Source organism: Brassica napus, chromosome C4 (genome assembly GCF_020379485.1).
Source record: "Brassica napus cultivar Da-Ae chromosome C4, Da-Ae, whole genome shotgun sequence".
Classification (NCBI taxonomy): domain Eukaryota; kingdom Viridiplantae; phylum Streptophyta; class Magnoliopsida; order Brassicales; family Brassicaceae; genus Brassica; species Brassica napus.
The window spans coordinates 59,608,968-59,630,199 of NC_063447.1; the positions used below are offsets into that span (position 1 = coordinate 59,608,968).

Consider the following 21,232-nt stretch of genomic DNA (forward strand, 5'->3'; position numbering starts at 1 on the left):
GCATTGCCTAGAAATAAAGATTAACTATCGATGAGAAAAGCCTCATCATTAAGTCAATTTTTTTTTATAAAGAAAAAAAAAATTAAAATATGGCATATTAATTTGAATCAAATCATAAAGGGAAAATTCCATAAAATATCGCAACTAAATTTTCTTAACCTTTTTAATACCCAAACCTTTTTTTCTGCTACATGGTTTAATATTCAAACTAATTATTTTGCACATTTTAATACACTTACCTTTAAAAATGTGTTCATTTTAATATTCTAAGTATGCTTATTTTAATAACTAGTTTCAAAAAAAAATTAGAAATTTTTAAAATTCAAAAACAAATCTTAAAATTTTCAAATTTTATTTTAACTTTTAAGAATAAAAGTAACTAAATTTGGATAAACTTAAATTTTTAATAATATGAATTTTAGTTTTAATTTAAAATTTAGTTTGTTTTCTGAAATTTAAAAATAATTTATTTATTTTATTCAAAATTATTTTCCAAATACTAAAATGTTATCCAAAATTTTAGTTACTTCTATTTTTAAAAATTAAAATAAAACTTGAAATTTTTAAGATTTTGTTTTGAAGTTAAGAATTTTTTTTTTAAGTTTCATTTGAAACTAATTAATATATTTGATTAAAATTAGCAAAGTTTGGGTATTAACGAAATGTAGTTGGATATTTTTTTTTGGAATTTTTCCAATCATAAATACTGATAGTAAGAAGACTGGAATAGAAAATAGCATATTGATTTTCAGGATATAGCTTCTAAGTTAACAATCAGATATTTTAACTAGTTAGAGTGATGCTTGAAATAAATAATTTAAAATAAAAATAAGCAAATTTTTTGAAAAAATAACGAAAATAAATATAATTGTTACTTTGGTCTTTGCAATCAGTTTCAGTTGCTCTGGTTTGCATATCCTCCTACATATTTTGTAATATAAAAATCACAAAACTTTAAAACATGTTAACTATGAAAAAAACAATTTTCAGTAACTATCAGATAGATAAACAAAACATTAATAGCTACAATGTTACATATATTGCATATTTGACATATCTATTTTTCTAATAGTTACGAGGATGATCAGTAGGTGTGCACAATCTTTTCAGAGCATATTTCACACAGAGCCGTGCCTACAGAAGGAATTTTGAAGCATTCGCTTCTGTTGAATAATTTTGACAAAAAATTATAGGGCATACATTTATATATTTAATTTTATACATACATAGACAAACTTTGTTGATTCCTTAACTAGAAAATATGTGAAAATAACATTGATTGTGATTTGTTGATCTATGTAATCTAGTTAAGGAATCAACAAAGTTTGTCTATGTATATATAAAATTAAATATATAAATGTATGCCCTATAATTTTTTGTCAAAATTATTCAACAGAAGCGAATGCTTCAAAAGACAAACTAATAGTATATATAAGTATTATTATTTTTTTGCTTAGTTTACAAATTTTGAAAGAAGCTATGTAATTAAAAGACTAATTTGTATGTTTCAGTTTTTTTTATTTGTTAAATAAACATAAAGTGATAATGAAATACTTTTGTATCTTCTATCAAAACTTTATTTTTTAAAAATAATAATTACTTATATATACTATTAGTTTGTCATAATACAATATTGTTAAAAATATGTACTGTTTTTTTTTGGCTTACGGCATAGAAAAGCCTTCGGCTCTGATTTCACATATCTAGCTAGGATCATGACCAGTAGATTCACAACCACTAATGAAATATTAAGATAGTTTGTCGCCTATAAAAAAGGACACACTGGCACTTAACACTTACAAATCAACAAAAACTAAACATACAATATGGAGGAGGTTGTGGTAGAAAAAAAAAGAAGAAGGAGGTTGTGCCTCGCCGCCCCTTGGTATTGATAGTGGAGTCGTTGAAGGTGTTGAAGTCCATACGGTAATGGAGGCCGGAGCATGAGCGGATCCAGAAAATAATTTAACATGGAATATAATGTATAATATATATATATATATATATATAATTTAATAAATTACATTATATTAATTTTTAAAATATACTGTTTTACATCTTACATTTTTGCAAAGTAAGTCATACTAAAAAGGTAAGCAATTTTAAAATTTTAGACACTTAATATAAATAATATTATAAAATCATATATATATTTACTACGCACAATAACTTTATTTTAAAAAATATTCATTTTAGTTGAAAACAAATTTCGAAAGTAAAATTTAAATATTTTTTTTTCCAAACCTGATGTTAAAGAAAAAAATAATAACAAAAGAGAATAATGTTATTTAGCAGAAAAACAAAGGAAAGAAGGAAACAGTCTAAAAAGTACAAAAGAGAAAAACACAGCTCATTTAAGGCTTCAAACTTGGATGGGGCGGGGCACAATTGAGCTTTTAAAGCCAACAAGCAACACGGTTGAATATGTCCTTAAGTTTGCACATGAAATTTATGCAATTAGTATATGGCACGTGCCACACCCTTCTGATACGTGGGTCTGCCCCTGGCCGGAGGAATGTTATTGGTAGCTACCACATGTTTTCTGGACACCCACTAGAAGAGAGCAAGTTGGACTTGATTGTAAGCCCCAGGTGATGATCCTAAGTGATGATAGTAGCCTTAATCCAAACATGAGATGGGCCTAAGAGATTGACAAAAGTTTGATGTGTAAGGGATGTAAGAAACATCTTTCTCTTCAAAAGTTTGATCTTATGGGTAATCTTCCCTAATAAAATGGCGATCTTTAGTGGACAATCAGAATGAGTATGTCCGCATGATGCGCTAAGAGTTCCTTTTTCATTGTCTTGTTCTTCTTTTGTTTTATATATAAGCCACAAACAAAAGTTTAAAAGAGAAAGAATAGCTTTGGACAAGGTAATCTTATTTTAAGGCTTTGAAAGTTTAAATTGATGCACACGCTCTAAATCAAACACGCCAAAAGCTATTAAAAAGTAGTACACAGCTTTGGGTTCTCTTGTCCCTTCCCGTCCTCCCAAGCTGCCTTTTAGAGTTGATTATATTGTTTAAGCCTTATATGATTATATTTATAATGATGTGATACCATAATTCTTTCCATTTGGCCTTGGACTGATTTTCTAAAATTCACGAGTGTCCCTTAATTCTTGCAAGAGACATACACTAGAGAATTTTTTTTGTGTATATTATTATCTATCTAATCTAACAATTCGAGTTTACTGCACATGAATTAGATAAACTCCAGGTTTACAAAAGCCATAACGAGTGAGTGGCTAAAATCATAGTGACAACCAATGTGTAATATAATGGAGGATAATAAACCATATAAAAATAATTTAGATGAAACTACAATGTGTGGAACAGTCAAACCTTACAAAAGAAAATAAGATATAAAAGAATCAAAACTTTAATCTTAACCATATAAAGAATTCAAATAAAACTTTGTTAAAATCTCTTTCTAATAATATATGAATTTTCGAAGAAGACGTTTTCGTAGGGATTAAGTATGGATGGTTTATGTTAGTTGAGCTGAAGGGGCTCGAGAAAAAGATGGCTCGAGAAAAAAATGATCAAGTTTAAAGAACTTTATTTTATTCGATTTAGTCGATGTTAATTACATTTTAAAGTAACTGTAATTTTGTTTTACATCTTCTTTTTTGGATTTTTTTTGTTTTACATCTTGTACCAACTGTAATTTTGTTTTACATCTTGTACCAATACTAATAACATAAACCAAGATTATATCAACTCTAACCAATATTATACACTAATAGTTTGCCATTTACAGATTATTATGTCTAAAGGTTGATAGAGATTAACATAAAAGCGGACGCTGGATAAGATACTTAATTAACATTAGAAAATGGGTTAATTAGACTTCGGATTTCAACCTAACCCCTAGGTTGCTGTGTACGTCATCATGTCTTGTAATGATGCTTTTATGTACACGTAGACATAATTTCTTCATTGACATATAAATGATTTGTTTTCACAAATTACACTTAAATATTAAAAAATAACTATGGAGCGAAGTAGCGATCAGCTTTCTGGAAGCAAGGATCCATGTTTCCAGATTTTCAACTTTACGAGAAGTGAACCTTTCTAGCGACCGGCTGACTCTGAACACTCGTGTTTAGGGAATCATCATTTCAGTCTCTCAATCAATCTCCAATAATTTATGTGTTTTCTCTTTTGTCCTTTGAGAATTTTTTTTTTCCTGCTAATATCACTACGTGTGGTGATTTTATGCAATATTTAAGTTCAAAAGATGTGTCAAATTAGAGACAGTCCACGTTTTCACAAGAATTAAGTGTAAATTAAATTATTCATATGATATTTTTTAGTTACAATTATATAAAATCAATTATGAACAACCATAGCAAAAAAAAAAAAAAATTAATTCATAACTGTTATGCGGTGTAATGTACTTAATTAGAGTCTGATTTAGTTATATTTTTGTCAATATTAAGAAAAACCAATATGAGAAAAATAAAGATAAACAAGCTAAACAACATCAAACATATGTGTTACAAATGAATGATTTTAAACACATATACGTTGGGAGAAAAAGTTAGCATTCTACTACTCAATAATAAAATCCTTACTCTCAGATTCTGGTAGACATTTGAATTAATTTATATTTCGAAACTGGAATCGAATAAAAATTTTCAAATCACATGTAATTGAATCTCAAGCAAATATTTATATTCATATTTATTTATTTTTTACACGGAAATGGCCTTAAGGATTTATGAAATTTCATAGAAAAACAAAGAAGCAAAATAAGAGTAAAAATCAAAAGAAAACAAAGAATTTAATCTTTAGTTCTCTCACTCTCACTCATTTTTTTTATCTTGTCATCATCCTCCTGCCCAATTTAATTATTTAGTTAACCCCTAAACATCTGAGCCCGTTCTTGATCATATTCTCCCGCAATTTTTGAAGCTGACAACGAACAGAATCCGACCTCATTAACACTATACTGCTTTTTCTGTTGCTGAGATTGCTTGCAATGCAAGATAGCTCCTTGAATAGAGTTCTCTACCTCTGAGCTCGAACTCGTACTTCTCTTCAAAAACTGCAACGGACGAAACCCTAAGCTAGCCGATGACTTGTTGTTCAAACTCTTTGCAGCTTGTCTCCTCATGGAAACCGAAAACGATCTCCTATGGCTCCTAGGAACAGAACCGTTACTCTGCTTTTTAGGTCTCTCTGCTCGAGAATACCTCAACATAGATCCTTCATCAGCAACTCTTGACTCATCAGAACAACTTGACTTCCCAAAGAACGATCTTAGATAAGCTCTCGAAGCTTTAATCTTCGTTCCAAAACTCAATTGTTTGATCAATCTTAGCTTCTTGCCCCAAGATTTCTTCTTCTCATCATCCTCCAATGAACTTGAATATTCAAGAAAATAGTCTTTAGGGTTAAGCTCTTTACTCACTTGACAAGAATCTGCCGGAGAGACGGTGCAAGACTCGAACGGGGTGTTGCTAGTCACCGGAGTAGTAACCGTTCCGGTGGCTAAAGGTGTGCTGTAGAATTCTTCATCAAAGGTGTACTCTTCTAGAAGCTTTTGAACCATTTGGAGACGTGGAGGTAAGTGAAGAGGGAGGAGCTTGCCTTTGTAGAAGAGTTCATCTGCTGGAGAAGTGGTTTTGTCTATCTCGAGAGGACATAGATGAGACATTTGGAACTCAAACTCTCTAGGCTTGTTGTTGTTGTTGTTGTTGAGAGCTTTGCGTACGAGGTTAGTGAAAGAAGTGACTTCCATGTCTATGTAATCTTCTTCTACATCACTGTCACACCACTCTAGATTAGCTGCCATTTTGTTAATGTTTGTTTCTTCTTTTTGTATTATGTTTTGGTGATTAGTGATATGAGTTAAGAGTAGAGGAGGTGTGTTTTTATATATGCAAGAGAAAGTTTAGTGTTAGGTTTTTGATTTGGTAAAGATGGTACAACTGTGGAGTGTGGACCAAATTGTGTTTTTATTTTACGTACATCTATGATAAAAATATTAGGAAATAAATAATAAAATTAGGAAGATTTATTTTATTGGGTTTAGAAAGTTAACGGGTTCATCATCTTCATTAAACCTTAAACAATGAAAGAACGAATAGCAAGACAAAGTTTTAGAATAAAAACAAAAGTATCTCATACATAATTAACTTTAAGTATTGGTATAATAGCCTATCTGATAATTATTTTACTTATGGTGTTTTATTATGTGTATTTGGATTTCTTTAAATTTAGACAAGGACGACGATTAGCGACAATATTCTTGGTAGAAAGCCCACGTGTTTGCTAATTTTCTGTCTTATTGGTTAGTGGTTAATAAATACATCAACACTAACCAAATAGTATGATACAACGATATGATTGTGTCGTGACCCGTATATTGTAATGCTAACACAAAGACATTTAATCTACAGATAAGGTGATATGTTTGCTTCTTCCCAAATTTACAAAACATTAGTAGATACAACCAGAACATAAAATTTTAAGATCAAAAGTATATATAATGTATTTAAAGAAAAAATGAATGATTTATATAAAACATAACATTTTATTTTATTAAAAACATTCAAATGATTCTGTTAAAAAAAACTTTGACACTCGCTTGGTTTGGTTAATATTCTCAAATCTTAATATCTATAGTACAAACTCCAGAAAATACAACATAGTATAGTATTTGGATTTTTAAGAATCAACATATTATAATAATTTTGATTTTATTCACCAAACACAAATTTTCAATACGCTTCATAGCATAATTTTTTATATTATGTATTTATCGTTTTCTGTATAGATGTTTAATTTGTAATATAGTGTGGAACTCTTTTATTTAGGTATCGGCAAGGTCACATCCCATTGTAGCATGTTTCAGACATATTACTTGATTCCAGGGTTTAATTGCCCCATTTTCAAATGTCATCTCCCTCATATATGAATAATATTATAAAAATATATATGAATTACATATTTTTTTTTTGAAACACCTATATAAATTTCGTAGTATGCTGTTTTGAGAAAAATTCGCTTGAGTTTATTTTATTCCAATGCCTTGAGGAATGATTGTAAAATATTAAAATTTGTTTGCATCTCGGGTAGGGAATTAAACCATAATTTATAATCAAACTAAAGACTCACCCGGTCGGACCGGTTTCCATGACATTAAAAAATACGGTTTGATTATACAAAACTGAAATTTTACATCCATTTGAGTGAAAGATGCTAGACAATGCTCTGTGAATTTTTCATCCACATCCAAGTGAGATACTCATGGAAGAAGAAGAAGAAGAAGCAGAAGAAGAGTCACTAAGCATTGGTGTTCCATGGAAAAGATCGGAGAGATAGTTCTCCAAGTTATCAGGTTTAAACCTCACCAGCATCTCTATGTTTATCTCCTCTCTAAGCATTGGCAAGTACTTTTGGTAAAACTCTTTGTACTCCGGTACGAGTTTCCTTGCTATAGAAACCTTAAACTCGTCCCTCAGTTTCGCATCAAGTATAACACATGATGATTGTTTCATGTACGCTTCTTCGAATGCCACGTGAAACCTCTTGAAATGTGTTTTGGCCTGGTCTGGTGATAGTGTGGTACTGGTTCTCGCCGGTACGGTTTGGTAAACTTTGGCCCATGCTACGTTCTCGTAGTTTGTAGTGTAGCTTCTGAGTTTTGCTTCGTGCTTGGTGAGCCAGTCGTCTCCTAAAAGGTTCCTGAGGTGATGAGTTGAACGAACGGTATCAACCACTAACCGAATGTTGTTGACTAGGAAGAGGTAAGAGAGAGACACATCCTTGTAACTCTCTGCTTTAATGTCTAGTTTGCATAAGAGAACCAGTATGAGCCAAGCTATATGGACCGAGGTTGCATGGTGGTTGATGTGTTCATCTTCCAAGATTGGAGCCGTGAAGTAAGATTCTAGCAAACGAGTGTTTCTCTTGATAGCGTGTTCCGCAAGGATCTCAGCCAAGACACGGCTGTATTCAGACAATGATGATATAAAACTCATTGTTGTTCGAGTCAGCTTGTGAATCCCTCCTCCAGGAGTAAGTGCTTTCGATGAATCCTTTTTTATTTTCAATTCAAACTCCGTGAGACACGTGTGGATTGAGTTCTTGAATTTCTTGAGTGATGAAATAGCCAGTGTCTTGACAGGAGCTACTGAATCAAAGTGAAAGATCAGTTCTATGTCTGGCCTAAGGTCAGAGATAGCTGCATAGAGATCCATGAGCTTGAAGATCCTCTCAGGGAGTTTTTTCTTCTCCTTATTGGAGACAAGCTCTGGTAGACTGAAGAGATTGAGTCCTGCTTCGTTGGCTATCTCGTAGAAGCAAGTGTGTCTTATTGTAGTGGAAGCAGAGAAGACATGATCACATAGAAGTTTCTCTCCTCTGAAGAGTGTTGTGACTCCAATCTTTGCAGCTTTGATCCAGTTCTTGATCATAGGCTCAAGCACGCTCCAATCAGTTCTGTTAAACAAGGAGATCTTGCACTTTTGGATCCTAAGTAAGTGTAGCCCTTCATCAACAATTGACTTTCTGATCATCTTATAACTCTTTATGCACTCTTTACCATAACCACAGCTGATCATAGTCTCTGCTATGACCTTTAAGTCAGACATCACCAGAGCAGAAGCTTTCTCAACCTCAGAGATGGATTCACTAGCCTTCTCCATCTCATCATCAGATTGCATAACATATTCAAACTCTGAATAGCTAGATATTGAGGAGTGACCAGAGACTGATTCAGGATCAAGCTGGTCTAGGTTGGAAGATAGTATCATGAAGAACTCTTTTTCAAGCCTGGACATAGCAATCTCCATCAGGCTATGTGCAAGAACAAGGTTGGGAGATTGAGAGTGTTGAGAGACGAGAAAGTGCATGGCTCTGCGTAAGTCACGGACGCATCTGATGAACTCTTTGGCTTGTTTTCTGCTGTGACTGAACAGAGAGATGGTCTTTGTGTTTGGATCCCATTTCTTGATGATTGGTTCCGTGGAATCCAAGGTTTCCTCCACCATGGACAGAGAAAAAGTCTGGTTGAGAGGGGATTGTGAGAAAGAAGTGGATGAAGAAAGAGAAGACATGATTGATTTAGGAGAAGGGGTAGAGAAAGTAACACACTTGGCTTGTTTTGCCATTGGTGAGAGTTACTTGGGTGATACTCTATTCGTCGTCTTTGTAAGGTCAATGAACATTTTATAGAGAGAGAGAGAGATGGTTTCTCAATGTTTTGATTGTAACCAAAGACCAAAACAAACATTTCTATTACTTAATAGTATATTTGAACGAATAATTAAAAGTATAATGGTATAATTCTCTAGGTAAATACAAGTAAGTTGCCAAATACTGTATTACTTAATACAAATATCTCATCAAGTCTTTATTTAGATGGATGCATTATAGCCTATAGGTAGTGATTTTGAGTCTTTTGACTTAACAAATTTTGGATTACTTAATACAAATATAAGGGGTGTGTTTTATGTGATACCTTGTTAAAATATAGGATTTGGTGACAAAGTCAACTTTAATTTTGAGGTGAGAACAATGAGACTTTTGAAGATTTCACATTGTCGACTTTGAGTTTTCTAATGAAGGTTAATATATGGTTCTATCTTCGTTAATTAATTCCACGGATTCTATAGTTTTTATTAGAGTTGTGTTTACATTTAAAGACTTATCAATTTTAATTTATGACGGTACCTATTTAAAACTTCATTATGTAAATCTATGAAACTACATACTTATTGTTAGTTTTTGTGTTTATGAATCCATAAGATACAGACAAGTTGAGAGGTTAGTATGAATGTGAAACTACAACTTGTATAATTCAATTGTAAATACTGAAACCAAAGATATAATATAGATTTTTATCACTTTCAGATCATTGTTTGTTCACTATATAAGCCTATTAACCTATTTATTTGACTAGCCGAACAAAGGTACGCGTGATCTCTCATGTTATGTATTTTACATGCCTTATAATATACAAAAATACAAATACATACACGAGTTGAATTAATGAAAAAAAGAAGAAGATAATTTGCTTAACAAAGTCAACGGCTTATAGATGTAGGTCTGCATCAGAGCTGACAAAGCAAATCTAGACCAGCGGTTCTACATATAGCAAGTTAACAACACAAAACTTATAACAAACCGGTTAGAGATTTAGAGGTGGTTCGGTAGAGAGATTGAAGAATCGGTTATGATGTTATTTTAAAGTTACTTTGGTTCTGTCAACCGAGTACTAGTTGTTTGAATTAAACTGAACAACGAGACAATATGAAAACAAATTGGCTGCACTGATCTGATCCTCCAAAATTCTCTATATATAATTCAAACAAACAACATTATTAAAAATGATGTGATTAATAAAAGATTACACCTTAATTGGGACGAAGATCAAGAGGCAAAAACTTCTTCGTCTTGTACGCCTCTCTCAGAGCAAGTTTCTGTTTCTGTGATATCACTGTCAACACCTGAGTTATCGACTTCCTCACCACCTCACTTTAAAAAAACATAAACACAAACAAGATCAGTCACTGTCGGAACGGATCAAGAACTTGAAGTCCTGCAGCTGAGCCGAAAGGTCAGTTTTTGATTTCTCCCTCAGCTCATGAACCTTGATACTCGCTGTTTACATTACAAAACAACAATGTCAAACGTCCGAACGTAAAGAAAGAGAACATGGAACGATGTTAAGGTAAGAAAAGTTTCAGAATTTGAGGCTGGCTCTCTCACCCATTGCGTCTCCTCCTTGGTATGGTGTTGTCAGAGAGATGAAGACGATGATGGCTTGGGACTTGTATCGGATTTTAGGTTTTATGTTTAGTTGGGCTTTCAGTATGGGCATTGTCAATGGGCCAGTTTTGATATTATATGGGCCAAGTTCTAATATTTTCACAAGTCATGTAACTGGGGATATGGAACCCTATTTTCTTAAACATTTATAAATTGTGCTGTACTTTATTTCTTAAGTTAGATGACACCAACTTTTTGGTAGAAGTATATTTCTTTCTTTACATTTTTAGAAGAATTTGGATACTAATTCCAAAATTTTAGCGTGTTTGTGGTGTTTAGGACCAACCACTGCGTTTTAAAAGAAAATCATTACTCCTAAATTAGATTGAACTATAGCGATGTTAGAACTACCATTTGATACTCTTCACATGTTTTTGTCGGTTAACTCGCTAAAGTAACAACTGATATATGTTAACCCTACAGCTATATATAAATATTCACCATTCATGAATCATGTGTGGTATTCCACTCAAATAAATAATAAACATGGTTGAGCCACTGGTAGACGAATATTAATTAATTTTAAAATTAAAGTTTTAACCTAGAAGGATTTAGTGCAAGTTTCTTTTTATATATCTTGTATTTTATATCTCACAAACAATTATTGGAAAGAACTAATCATAGAAAGATAAAACTTAGCTATAGGCTACAGCACTTGCATGTATTTGGGTGGTTGGTTTACATACACGGTTGAGATCAAGTCTAACTGGACTGATTTTTCTTCTTTTCTTGACACATTGAATCAGATTGAATGAAATACTAAACGTAAAATAATTTTTAATTGAAGACGCCATCGTTATAAATAATGAGATAGAAAATTCAAAATTGTAATTATGAGTAGGGTTATGACAATTACCTCTAATAAATAGGATGATACATAAAAAAGTTTACACAAAGACATAAATACATGTATATCCATCCCTTAATTTAAAAAAAAAAAAATTCAAAAGACAACTTGATGTTGGCATGCCAACTAAACAATTACTCAATTGGAGTATTTGCTATTTTGTCAAATGAAAATAAACAAAACTACACCGGTCAAGCACTAACTAACAACTAAAAGCATTCATTCAAGAAGAAAAAAACGTAGGAGTTATTATTCAGAGTCTCTTCTAACGTCATCTACAACGAAAAAAAATCCCACAAAGACTTGACACGTTTAAACGCTCTAAATATTCATAACGCAGCGTCTTACGCGGCTTCCCTATATTCTGGCTCATCACTTGATTCCTGTTTAAAATTTTAAATATATTTGTAGTTTACACTTGATTCCTCGACTCTTCTCTATAAATTGGACACCACTCTCTCTCTTGGTTTTGAGCATAAGCCCTTTTAAACAAAACCAACAAGAATATCTTAATATTTGTATGAAAACAGAGCATCATGGTTATGTATGAAGAGGTTAGTGACTCTATATATATATATATATATAACAGTGGGAAATGGATTAAATCATTTATGTATGAAGAGGTAGTCTAAATGTCCAATTTATTTGTTGTTTTTCTTTGTTTTGTAGAATTTCGTGTTGAACTCACGAGGCATGAAGTTGTTCACTTGTGTATGGAAACCGGTCAAGCAAGAACCAAAGGCCTTGCTCTTCTTGTGCCATGGCTACGCTGCGGAGACCAGCATCACTATGAACAGTTTCGTCTTCTTATTATCACTTTTTTTTGTTAAGTATGTCATATCGAATTTAGATATTTACTATCACATAACTAATAATTAAATGGGAATAATCAGGTACAGCGACGAGGCTAGCCAAGGCCGGGTTTGCAGTCTATGGAATGGACTATGAAGGACACGGTAAATCCGAGGGACTAAGTGGTTACATTAGTAACTTTGATGATCTCGTTGATGATGTCTCTATTCATTACTCTACAATTTGTGGTAATTTTTCGACAAAAAATGCCTTAATTATTTGTTTAGATTTTCATTAACTTAGTGAAAGAAAAAGAAATGGTTGATTGAATTGAAGAGAAAGAAGAGAATAAGGGGAAGATGAGGTTTCTACTTGGAGAATCCATGGGAGGAGCAGTTGTGTTGCTCTTAGCTAGAAAGAAGCCTGATTTTTGGGACGGTGCCGTTTTAGTCGCACCCATGTGTAAGGTTTGTGATTATCCTATCCTTTCATTTTGTTTCTTAGTGTTATCTTTTATTTTCAGTTGTTTCTTCATAATTATTAGTTTTTGTTAGTGATCATTTTTTATGAAAAAATAGTATCTTTAGAAGTTGTTACTAAAAAGTAATAAAACAATTAAAAGGTTAAACAAAGTTGTTACAAAAAAGGTAATTATTTGTTTGTTTTTTTTTGCTAAGAGAATTAATTATTTTAGAATTAATTATTTGTTTTCGTTAGTGATCATATCTTAGAAAATAATATCCTTCGAAGTTGTTACTAAGAAAAGGTTGTTTTCTTGATAATGATGTGACGAAAATTGTACTTCAGACGATATAAAAACGCCAATTTATTTTTCTTGTTCCATTAAGTTCTGAATGATGCTTTAACGATTATGTATAAAATTGATATTGATTCCTAAGGTGAGCATAAACCACAAACTTTCAACAATCTAGTCTGATTATTGGATTAGCAATAAATATCCTTGAAATAGCGAGATCACCCTCCAATATCTTATCTCCTAGTTTGTAATCCACCTACTCCGCTACTTGCTACGGTAATCCTTATTGTCAATAGTTGTTACTATAATTTAAGTAGAAAGGTTTTTATGTACAGTTAGCTGAAGAGGTAAAGCCACATCCAGTAGTGATCTCAATTCTCATAAAGCTTTGCTCGTTTATTCCAACGTGGAAAATAGTTCCAGGCAGTGATATTCTTGACATTGCGATTAAAGAACCCCACATCAGAACTCAGGTGATTGATTATGATGATCTAAGAAGCCAAGTTTTACTATAAAGCTTGATATTACTTATACGTATGATTCTTATTGATTTTTACAGGTGAGGAAGAACGAATTTTGCTACAAAGGCCGGCCTCGCCTAAATACCGCCTACCAACTTTTGCTGGTTAGCTTGGATCTCGAGAAGAATCTTCAGGAGGTTCTAATTTTATTTAGTTATTATGGACATATGTATTTAGTAATGGTTACAATACATCATAACCTTTTTTTTTTTGATAATTAATTACTTGACTATCGCTTTTGAACTAGGTATCGATTCCTTTCATTGTTCTTCACGGAGAAGATGATAAAGTGACGGACAAAAGCGTCAGCAAAATGCTATATGAAGTGGCTTCAAGCTCGGACAAAACAGTCAAGCTTTACCCTAACATGTGGCATGCTTTATTGTATGGAGAAACTCCTGAAAATTCAGAAATCGTATTTACTGATGTCATAAAGTGGCTGGTGGATAGAGCCTCTGAATCTAACGGACGATTAGAGAGCGAGTTAAAACATAAGCATGATGGAGTGTTGAAGCATAAATAAGTACTGAGTAATACATGGTGACTTATGTTATATATTCCGTATATGTAATTTGCTCCTAAAAAAGAAACATCCTATCTGTGCAGAGATACTTGCTAAATAAGATGAAGCATTTCATATTTACTGAAAATCTCACAAGTATGCAGCATAAAAACTAGTTAACAAACCCTCAACCAGACATATTTGTAGATAACACAGTTGAATCCAGATGATAATTCAGATTTTTGTTATATGCATAGAATTAATCAGTTTTGGTGACTTTTGTGCTGAAAACTCAATATGTAAATGTATAGAAGAAATTCAACGCCGTGGCTTTTATACCATATGCAAAATTTAAAAAGTCTCTAACAATTAAAAATAAGTTTGCCATTTTCAAATATTTTTGGCTCTTAAGTGTTTTAAGACGTATTTACTAAAGTCAGAAATAATTCGTTAGACATCATGACTAGTAGGGACATTAATTTCAAAAAGAAACACTATATAATTAACAATTTGGGGCAGACAGTGATCAAACTCCGCTAATGGTATAAGTAAAAACTAAACCCCGTTAATATTATGAGGATTTGTGTAGGTTAAGTACATTGTTAGGTAAGTGCATTATGTTAACCAATTATAAACGTTAGGGTGGTCTTCGAAAGTATAGGAATTATTTAAAATTTTACAAAAAAAAATTAAAATAATTTTATTTTAAGAATTTTATTTAACCAATAAATTTTATTTTAAGAATTTTATTTAACCAATAAACGTTAATTAACATTAATTTCTCTTTGCAATATGTTAACCAATAAACGTTAGGGTGGTCTTCGAAAGTATAGGAATTATTTAAAATTTTACAAAAATTGGGGGTATCTTTGTATTATTTTGAACGTTGAAGGGGTGAGATACAAAACAAAAGGAAGGGACGTTGTTATAGTCAGACGAGGAAGCAGAGCTCTATATTTCTTCCATTTACCTTTTCTCAAATCTTGACTCCAAGAAAAAAAAAAAAGGAGAAAACAAGAGAAACAAAAGGAAGGGACGTTGTTATAGTCAGACGAGGAAGCAGAGCTCTATATTTCTTCCATTTACCTTTTCTCAATTCTTGACTCCAAGAAAAAAAAAAAGGAGAAAACAAGAGAATCAAATTCATCTTATTTTACGTTATGGTCGGTTGATTTAATAATCTCTTGTTTCTTCTATCTGAAAGTGTCTTGTTCTTTCATCTCTAATTCTACTGATTTGGTTTTGGTGTGCAGGCGAGTGAGACAGACGACATCAAGTACGAAGAGGTATCTGATGATTGATTGAGAACATATAGATAGATAAATCTGATGATTGATTGTTGATTATATATATATTACATATATGTAGAGTTTCATAAGGAACAGTCGAGGATTGAAGTTGTTCACGTGCAAATGGCTACCAACAAACCAAGAGCCAAGGGCTATAGTTTTCCTTTGCCATGGATACGGCATGGAATGCAGCATCACCATGAACAGTTGAGATCAACCTTTTCCTTTTTGTATATGTAGATAACTAGATATGTTTTCATAAAAAATTAAAGCGTTTACCATCCACGAGAGACGACTAATATATACCATTCTCTAGTCTCTTGTCCAGAAACATTCCGAGTTAAGGTTCAAAAGTTCTTCGTTACCACAAACTTATATGGAAACTGTATTAATGTTTTTGAGATCAATATGATTGGATCAGGTACTGCGAGGAGGATTGTGAAGGCTGGATTTGGGGTATATGGAATGGATTATGAAGGACATGGCAAATCCGATGGCCTTAGCGGTTATATCCCAAACTTTGACCACCTCGTTGATGATGTCTCAACTCACTATACAACTATTTGCGGTAACATTGACTTTCTGAAAATAAAAGCCAATTTATTGATTGATATTTTTGAGTGACAAAAAGGTTGTAATAAATAAAACTATACTAGACCCTGATCCGCGCGCCAGCGCGGATATGAATTTTCAGTTTTTAATTATTTATTTTATTAAATAATGTATTTGTAATATTCGTTCATATTATATTTATTAAGTAAATTTTTTTTTTCATCTTAAACTATCTATTTTTTTACGAATGTGTGATATCATATAAAAAAATGAGTATAGAATTAATTAGATAATTTTAAAAACATAAATTTTTATTTCGTGTGCGATATCATATAAATAATGATCCGCCCAGTTAACAAAAATCATGATTATTTTATGTGTAATTTTTTTTATTTTGATCATTTCTTTAAAACTATATTAAATTTTACATATTTTAATTAGAATATTTTTAATATGTTTACCTTTTTATTTGAAATGCAACTCAATATTTTTTTAACAATTATAACAAAATATTTAAAAAATATTTTTAGAATTTGTTTGAAAAATATGAAAATTACAATTTAAATTAAAATTATCCTAAAATATGATAAGTTTTGATGTAAACGAAAACTCAAATTATGTCAAAAATAATGATATTCAATGATAATAACAATTTTAATTGATTATTTTTAAAAAAATACATTTACAAAAATATTGTTTGAAATAAAATTCATTTATCTTTCAAATACAAATTAAAATATTATAATTAAATAATAAAAAATATAAATAAAAACCATAAATTTAGCAAATGACAACTGAGTTATATTATGCTAAAAATTTCTTTCTAACAATTTATCAAATGACAAATGAGTTATGAGCAAATAATACCATATAATTTTTAAAAACATCGCCATTCTTAAATATTTTTTGAATAAATAATTATTTTTAAATTTAATCAACTGAAAATAATATCCGTACAATTGTGTGAGTCAAATTCTAGTTTTATTGATGCATGTTATATATTAGTGCTGCATGTTTTAGGTAACATTTTAATGATGCACGTTTTTAAAAATCTCTATTATTAAAATTATGCACGTAAGGATAACTCATGAGTTTTTTTAGTTGATTAAATGACATTATGTCCAAATTTATTTAAGGATATTTCAATAAGTTAACTGAAAAAGATAAACAATAAAATAGGAAGTTTAAATTCATTTAAACATATTTCATTAATGTAACTGAAAAGACAAGTAATAAATTAGACAGTTTTATTCGTTTTAGGATATTTCATAAATGAAACTGAAAAAGAGAAGCAAAAAAAAAGGAATTTAATTAATGAAGTAAGAACATTTTCAAATGTGTACTTCTCTTTTAATAATATAGATACGTGTATTCGATTTGAATTATTCTCCGTTGAACGTGCGATGATATAAGGAAACAACTTATGAATGAACAACTTGAAGGTTTTTTAAATTTATTTATTTGATATTATCAGATAAATTTAAGAACTAATTTGGTATTTAAATTTCTTTGGATTGTAAAAATTAAATAGAGAGGGAAGAGAACAAAGGGAAGATGCGGTTTATGTTAGGAGAGTCAATGGGAGGAGCAGTGGTTTTGTTGCTAAGCAGGAAGAAACCTGAGTTTTGGGATGGAGCTCTCTTGGTCGCTCCAATGTGTAAGGTACCTTTTAGTTGCCTATTACTCATCTTTTTGTACCTTTTAGTTGCCTATTATTATTGGTCGGCATTATGGACCATATATATATATATATATATATATTATTAGATACCTTTCCATTAAAGTATGTGAAATAATCACACATATTGATCCAAGTGACTAGATTTTTAAAAGTATAGTTTTTCTTTAATTGATTTTCATGTATGTAGTTGTAGATTGATGCAAGTTAAATGCATATAAATTAAATGAAATTGTATGAATGTGGTATATACATATTTTTTCACAGATTGCAGAAGAAATGAAGCCAAGTCCTTTTGTTATTTCGATATTAACGAAGCTTATTTCGGTTATACCCAAATGGAAAATCATTCCTACTCAAGATATCATTGATATTTCATATAAAGAGCCAGAAATCAGAAAACAGGTATGTTTATATATATCATTGTAACCAAAGTAAATAGTATATAAAACTCTGTACGAAAGGAAACTGATTAAAATACTTGATTTAACTTTTGTTCAACATGGTATGAGTTAAGGTTAGAGAAAATCCTTTATGTTACAAAGGAAGACCACGCTTGAAAACTGCGTATGAGCTCTTACGGATCAGCATCGACTTGGAGAAGAGACTTCAAGAGGTATTTATAAATTGTACATATATTCAAGATTCTCTTAATGCATTGATACTCAGATTAGGCTCAAAGAGTAATATATTAGTGGTATAAATTGTAATAGAGTATAGTTTGTATAAAGAAAACTGGATAAGTATCAGTTTGGTTATAACTTACAACTAATGCATATGATGATTATAGGTTTTATTACCGTTTATGGTATTGCACGGAGATGATGATAAAGTAACAGATAAAGCAGTGAGCCAAGAACTATACAGGGTTGCGGTGAGTTCGGACAAGACCTTAAAGTTGTACTCTGGGATGTGGCACGGTTTGCTCAATGGCGAGACACAAGAGAACATTGAGATTGTCTTTGCTGACGTTATCGGATGGTTGGAAAAAAGAACTGAACTTGGAAATGACAGGTTTGAGTCGGAGCTTAAACATAACAATGATGGTTTTCATTTGAAGGAATAGTCCTTTAACTTACTACAATAGTGTTTGACTTGACACATGAAATTGTTGTGGTGAAGTGGTGTTTTGCATTTTGATTTTTTTTTGTGTGCTGCTATTGTGTATATACATGCAATAAAAACTCTATAAATTAATAATGTTGAAATTGTAATATTTTATTGATTTTTTAAATTATAAAAAATTATTTATTTAAAAGTTCATAAATTTTAATTTTTTTGTTTCAAATAAGAAGACTATGAAAATGTGATATTTTGATTAAAAATTATATAAGAAAAACATTTTATTAAATTCTTGAGATTTTTGGTGTGTTAAAAATATGTATCCTAATATGTAAATGCATTTTATATACAACGATCTACAAATAACATTTAAATAATAACCAAAAATTAGAAAAACTTTTCTGAAACTGTATATTAATATAATGCTTATAATTATTATATATAATTTATAGAAATTAATTATTAATTTATGATATTTTGGGATCATATATTTATATAAGATTCTTTTAAAAAAAAAAATTATACCGTTTCAGTTTGAAATATTTTTTTGTTGTGTTTATGAAGATATGAATAAAAATAAAAGAGAGCTTTAGGTTCCATTAAAAATTGTTGGGCGTTTGTGAAAGAGAAAGATTATTGATCATAAAGCCCTTTCTCAAAAAAAAAAAGATTATTGATCATATCAACCAATGATTTAGCTCTGAATATCATGTTAATTATCAACATAATCCTGTCTCATAATAATTGAGGAAATATCCTATAACATCTACTGAGGTGATTTAATTTGACATGATCATAATCATTGATAAACACGATCTGTATCGTCTAATAATATAAAATACATCATACTTCAAGTTGTAGAAAACTCTGTAATGATTTCTTTTTTAAAAAAAATTCCATCGTTTGCTATCGGGGGCATATCTTTCTTGGTCCCCATTGTTAACATTTAAAGTATTAACAGTAGACGTATTTAATAATAGTTCACCTTTAACGTAAGAGCTAAGTCAACTTATGCATTATAATAAAATTCAGAGTTTTTCGACCTTTTACAACTTCTGCCACTAAAACGAATACGCAATACATTATACATACGACATACAATAGGAAAAAATGTCAATCAAAAACACATAGTTGAAGAAGATTCTTGAAAATAACTTTATTTAGTATAAGCTTAACATTTTACCAAAAAAACACTTTGTTAACCGCATTGTGCCGGGGCCTAGTGCTTTCCACTGAAACAAGAGTTGTCATCTTGGTCTAAGCCAAAGATCTACTCTCTTCTAGTGCGAAATTATTAGTTTTATATATGGTCAAGCGGATATGAGTTCATGTTTACGGTTCATTTGAATATCCGAGAAAGAATCCATCTGTGGGTTACACCTCTCACATAGAGATTATGTCTTAATAGGTCCGAGTTTAACCCTTTTTTAGAAAAAAAAAAAAAAAACACTTAGTTTAGTATAACTATAATATCACATGGCTTTTTTTAAACAGTGTGTATTTTATAGTAAACACGTGGTCTACTAAAAGGTAGGCACGTTTAACGGTTTGAGAGTTCCTAAATGAAAAACCGACCACAATTTTGAGATATTTTATTATATTTCAGTCGTCGCTTAAATCTCGATCAACGCTTTCTACATACGACAGAGTAAAAACTAAACTAACCTCCATTCATCAAAGGCTGCTGCATATTTATTTATTGCCAGTGATATGACATGTTGAAATGATGTATCAAAAAGAAAAATATTCATTGGCGTAAAACTTTGCAATATTGAACATACAAATCTAAACTTCTCTCATTGTATCAAGTAGTTAACAAACGGATTTTATATCTAAATTTAGAATCAAAGTTTTTAATTTAATGATACGTAAATAGTAGAAATAGTAGATCAGAGTTTTAGAAGTTTTGCATGCTTTAGTTTCCGGAACTAATCGCATGTGTTACTGTTGTAGATCTCCCATTTTTATGGTTAACTTGTTGATTATGATCATCTTCATCCGTTTAAAATTTTATTATTCAGAGATAACAAATAACATTATTAGTAATCGTAAAGTGATAAGTTTTTTTTGGCATCTAACTTAAAATCAATTGGCAATTAGTGGATTGATCCAAGTCTCTTATATATTACTCAAGTCCCTTTCATATTTTCGATATGGGATCTTTTCTCCAATACTCTCCCTCGAAATAATGGTGTGTATAACCATTAATCTCGCAGAATCTATCATACCCTCTCCGAAATTATGTTTTATTTTCTAGCGATTTCGACGGAACTGAACATTTATAGACCATCAGCTAATGGGATGATCGGGCCATTGTCCGGGTCGGATTAATAGATCAGGGTACTAGGCCCGCTCTGATACTATGATAAGTTTCTTGGGCTTCCAATTTAAAACCAATTGACAATTAGTGGATTGAACCAAAATTTTTTATATATTAATGAAGTTAA

The 21,232-nt window shown here is 31.0% G+C and overlaps 4 protein-coding genes across 4 annotated transcripts; 2 read left to right on the forward strand and 2 right to left on the reverse strand.

Annotated features, from left to right (window-relative positions):
• Positions 1 to 1,873: 1,873 nt before the first annotated feature.
• On the reverse strand, positions 1,874 to 6,023 carry LOC106379635 (probable membrane-associated kinase regulator 4). Its single transcript, XM_048755144.1, has one exon. The coding sequence runs from the start codon at positions 5,801 to 5,803 to the stop codon at positions 4,865 to 4,867; it is 939 nt and encodes a 312-aa protein (XP_048611101.1). The 5' UTR covers positions 5,804 to 6,023; the 3' UTR covers positions 1,874 to 4,864.
• Positions 6,024 to 7,146: 1,123 nt separating this feature from the next.
• On the reverse strand, positions 7,147 to 9,824 carry LOC106378385 (exocyst complex component EXO70H1-like). The gene has a single exon (XM_013818523.3). It carries the CDS (start codon positions 9,123 to 9,125, stop codon positions 7,236 to 7,238), a length of 1,890 nt encoding a protein of 629 aa, XP_013673977.3. The 5' UTR covers positions 9,126 to 9,824; the 3' UTR covers positions 7,147 to 7,235.
• Positions 9,825 to 11,892: 2,068 nt separating this feature from the next.
• LOC106381736 (caffeoylshikimate esterase) lies at positions 11,893 to 14,345 on the forward strand. Its single transcript, XM_013821674.3, has 7 exons — positions 11,893 to 12,186; positions 12,302 to 12,428; positions 12,526 to 12,672; positions 12,761 to 12,891; positions 13,517 to 13,654; positions 13,741 to 13,839; positions 13,950 to 14,345. The coding sequence occupies exons 1-7, from the start codon at positions 12,169 to 12,171 to the stop codon at positions 14,223 to 14,225; spliced, it is 936 nt and encodes a 311-aa protein (XP_013677128.1). The 5' UTR covers positions 11,893 to 12,168; the 3' UTR covers positions 14,226 to 14,345.
• A 753-nt stretch (positions 14,346 to 15,098) lies between these two features.
• LOC106379636 (caffeoylshikimate esterase-like) lies at positions 15,099 to 18,969 on the forward strand. The gene is made up of 8 exons (XM_013819545.3): positions 15,099 to 15,367; positions 15,458 to 15,490; positions 15,573 to 15,699; positions 15,915 to 16,061; positions 17,577 to 17,707; positions 17,991 to 18,128; positions 18,241 to 18,339; positions 18,514 to 18,969. Exons 1-8 carry the CDS (start codon positions 15,365 to 15,367, stop codon positions 18,787 to 18,789), a joined length of 954 nt encoding a protein of 317 aa, XP_013674999.1. The 5' UTR covers positions 15,099 to 15,364; the 3' UTR covers positions 18,790 to 18,969.
• The last annotated feature ends 2,263 nt before the right edge of the window (positions 18,970 to 21,232 follow it).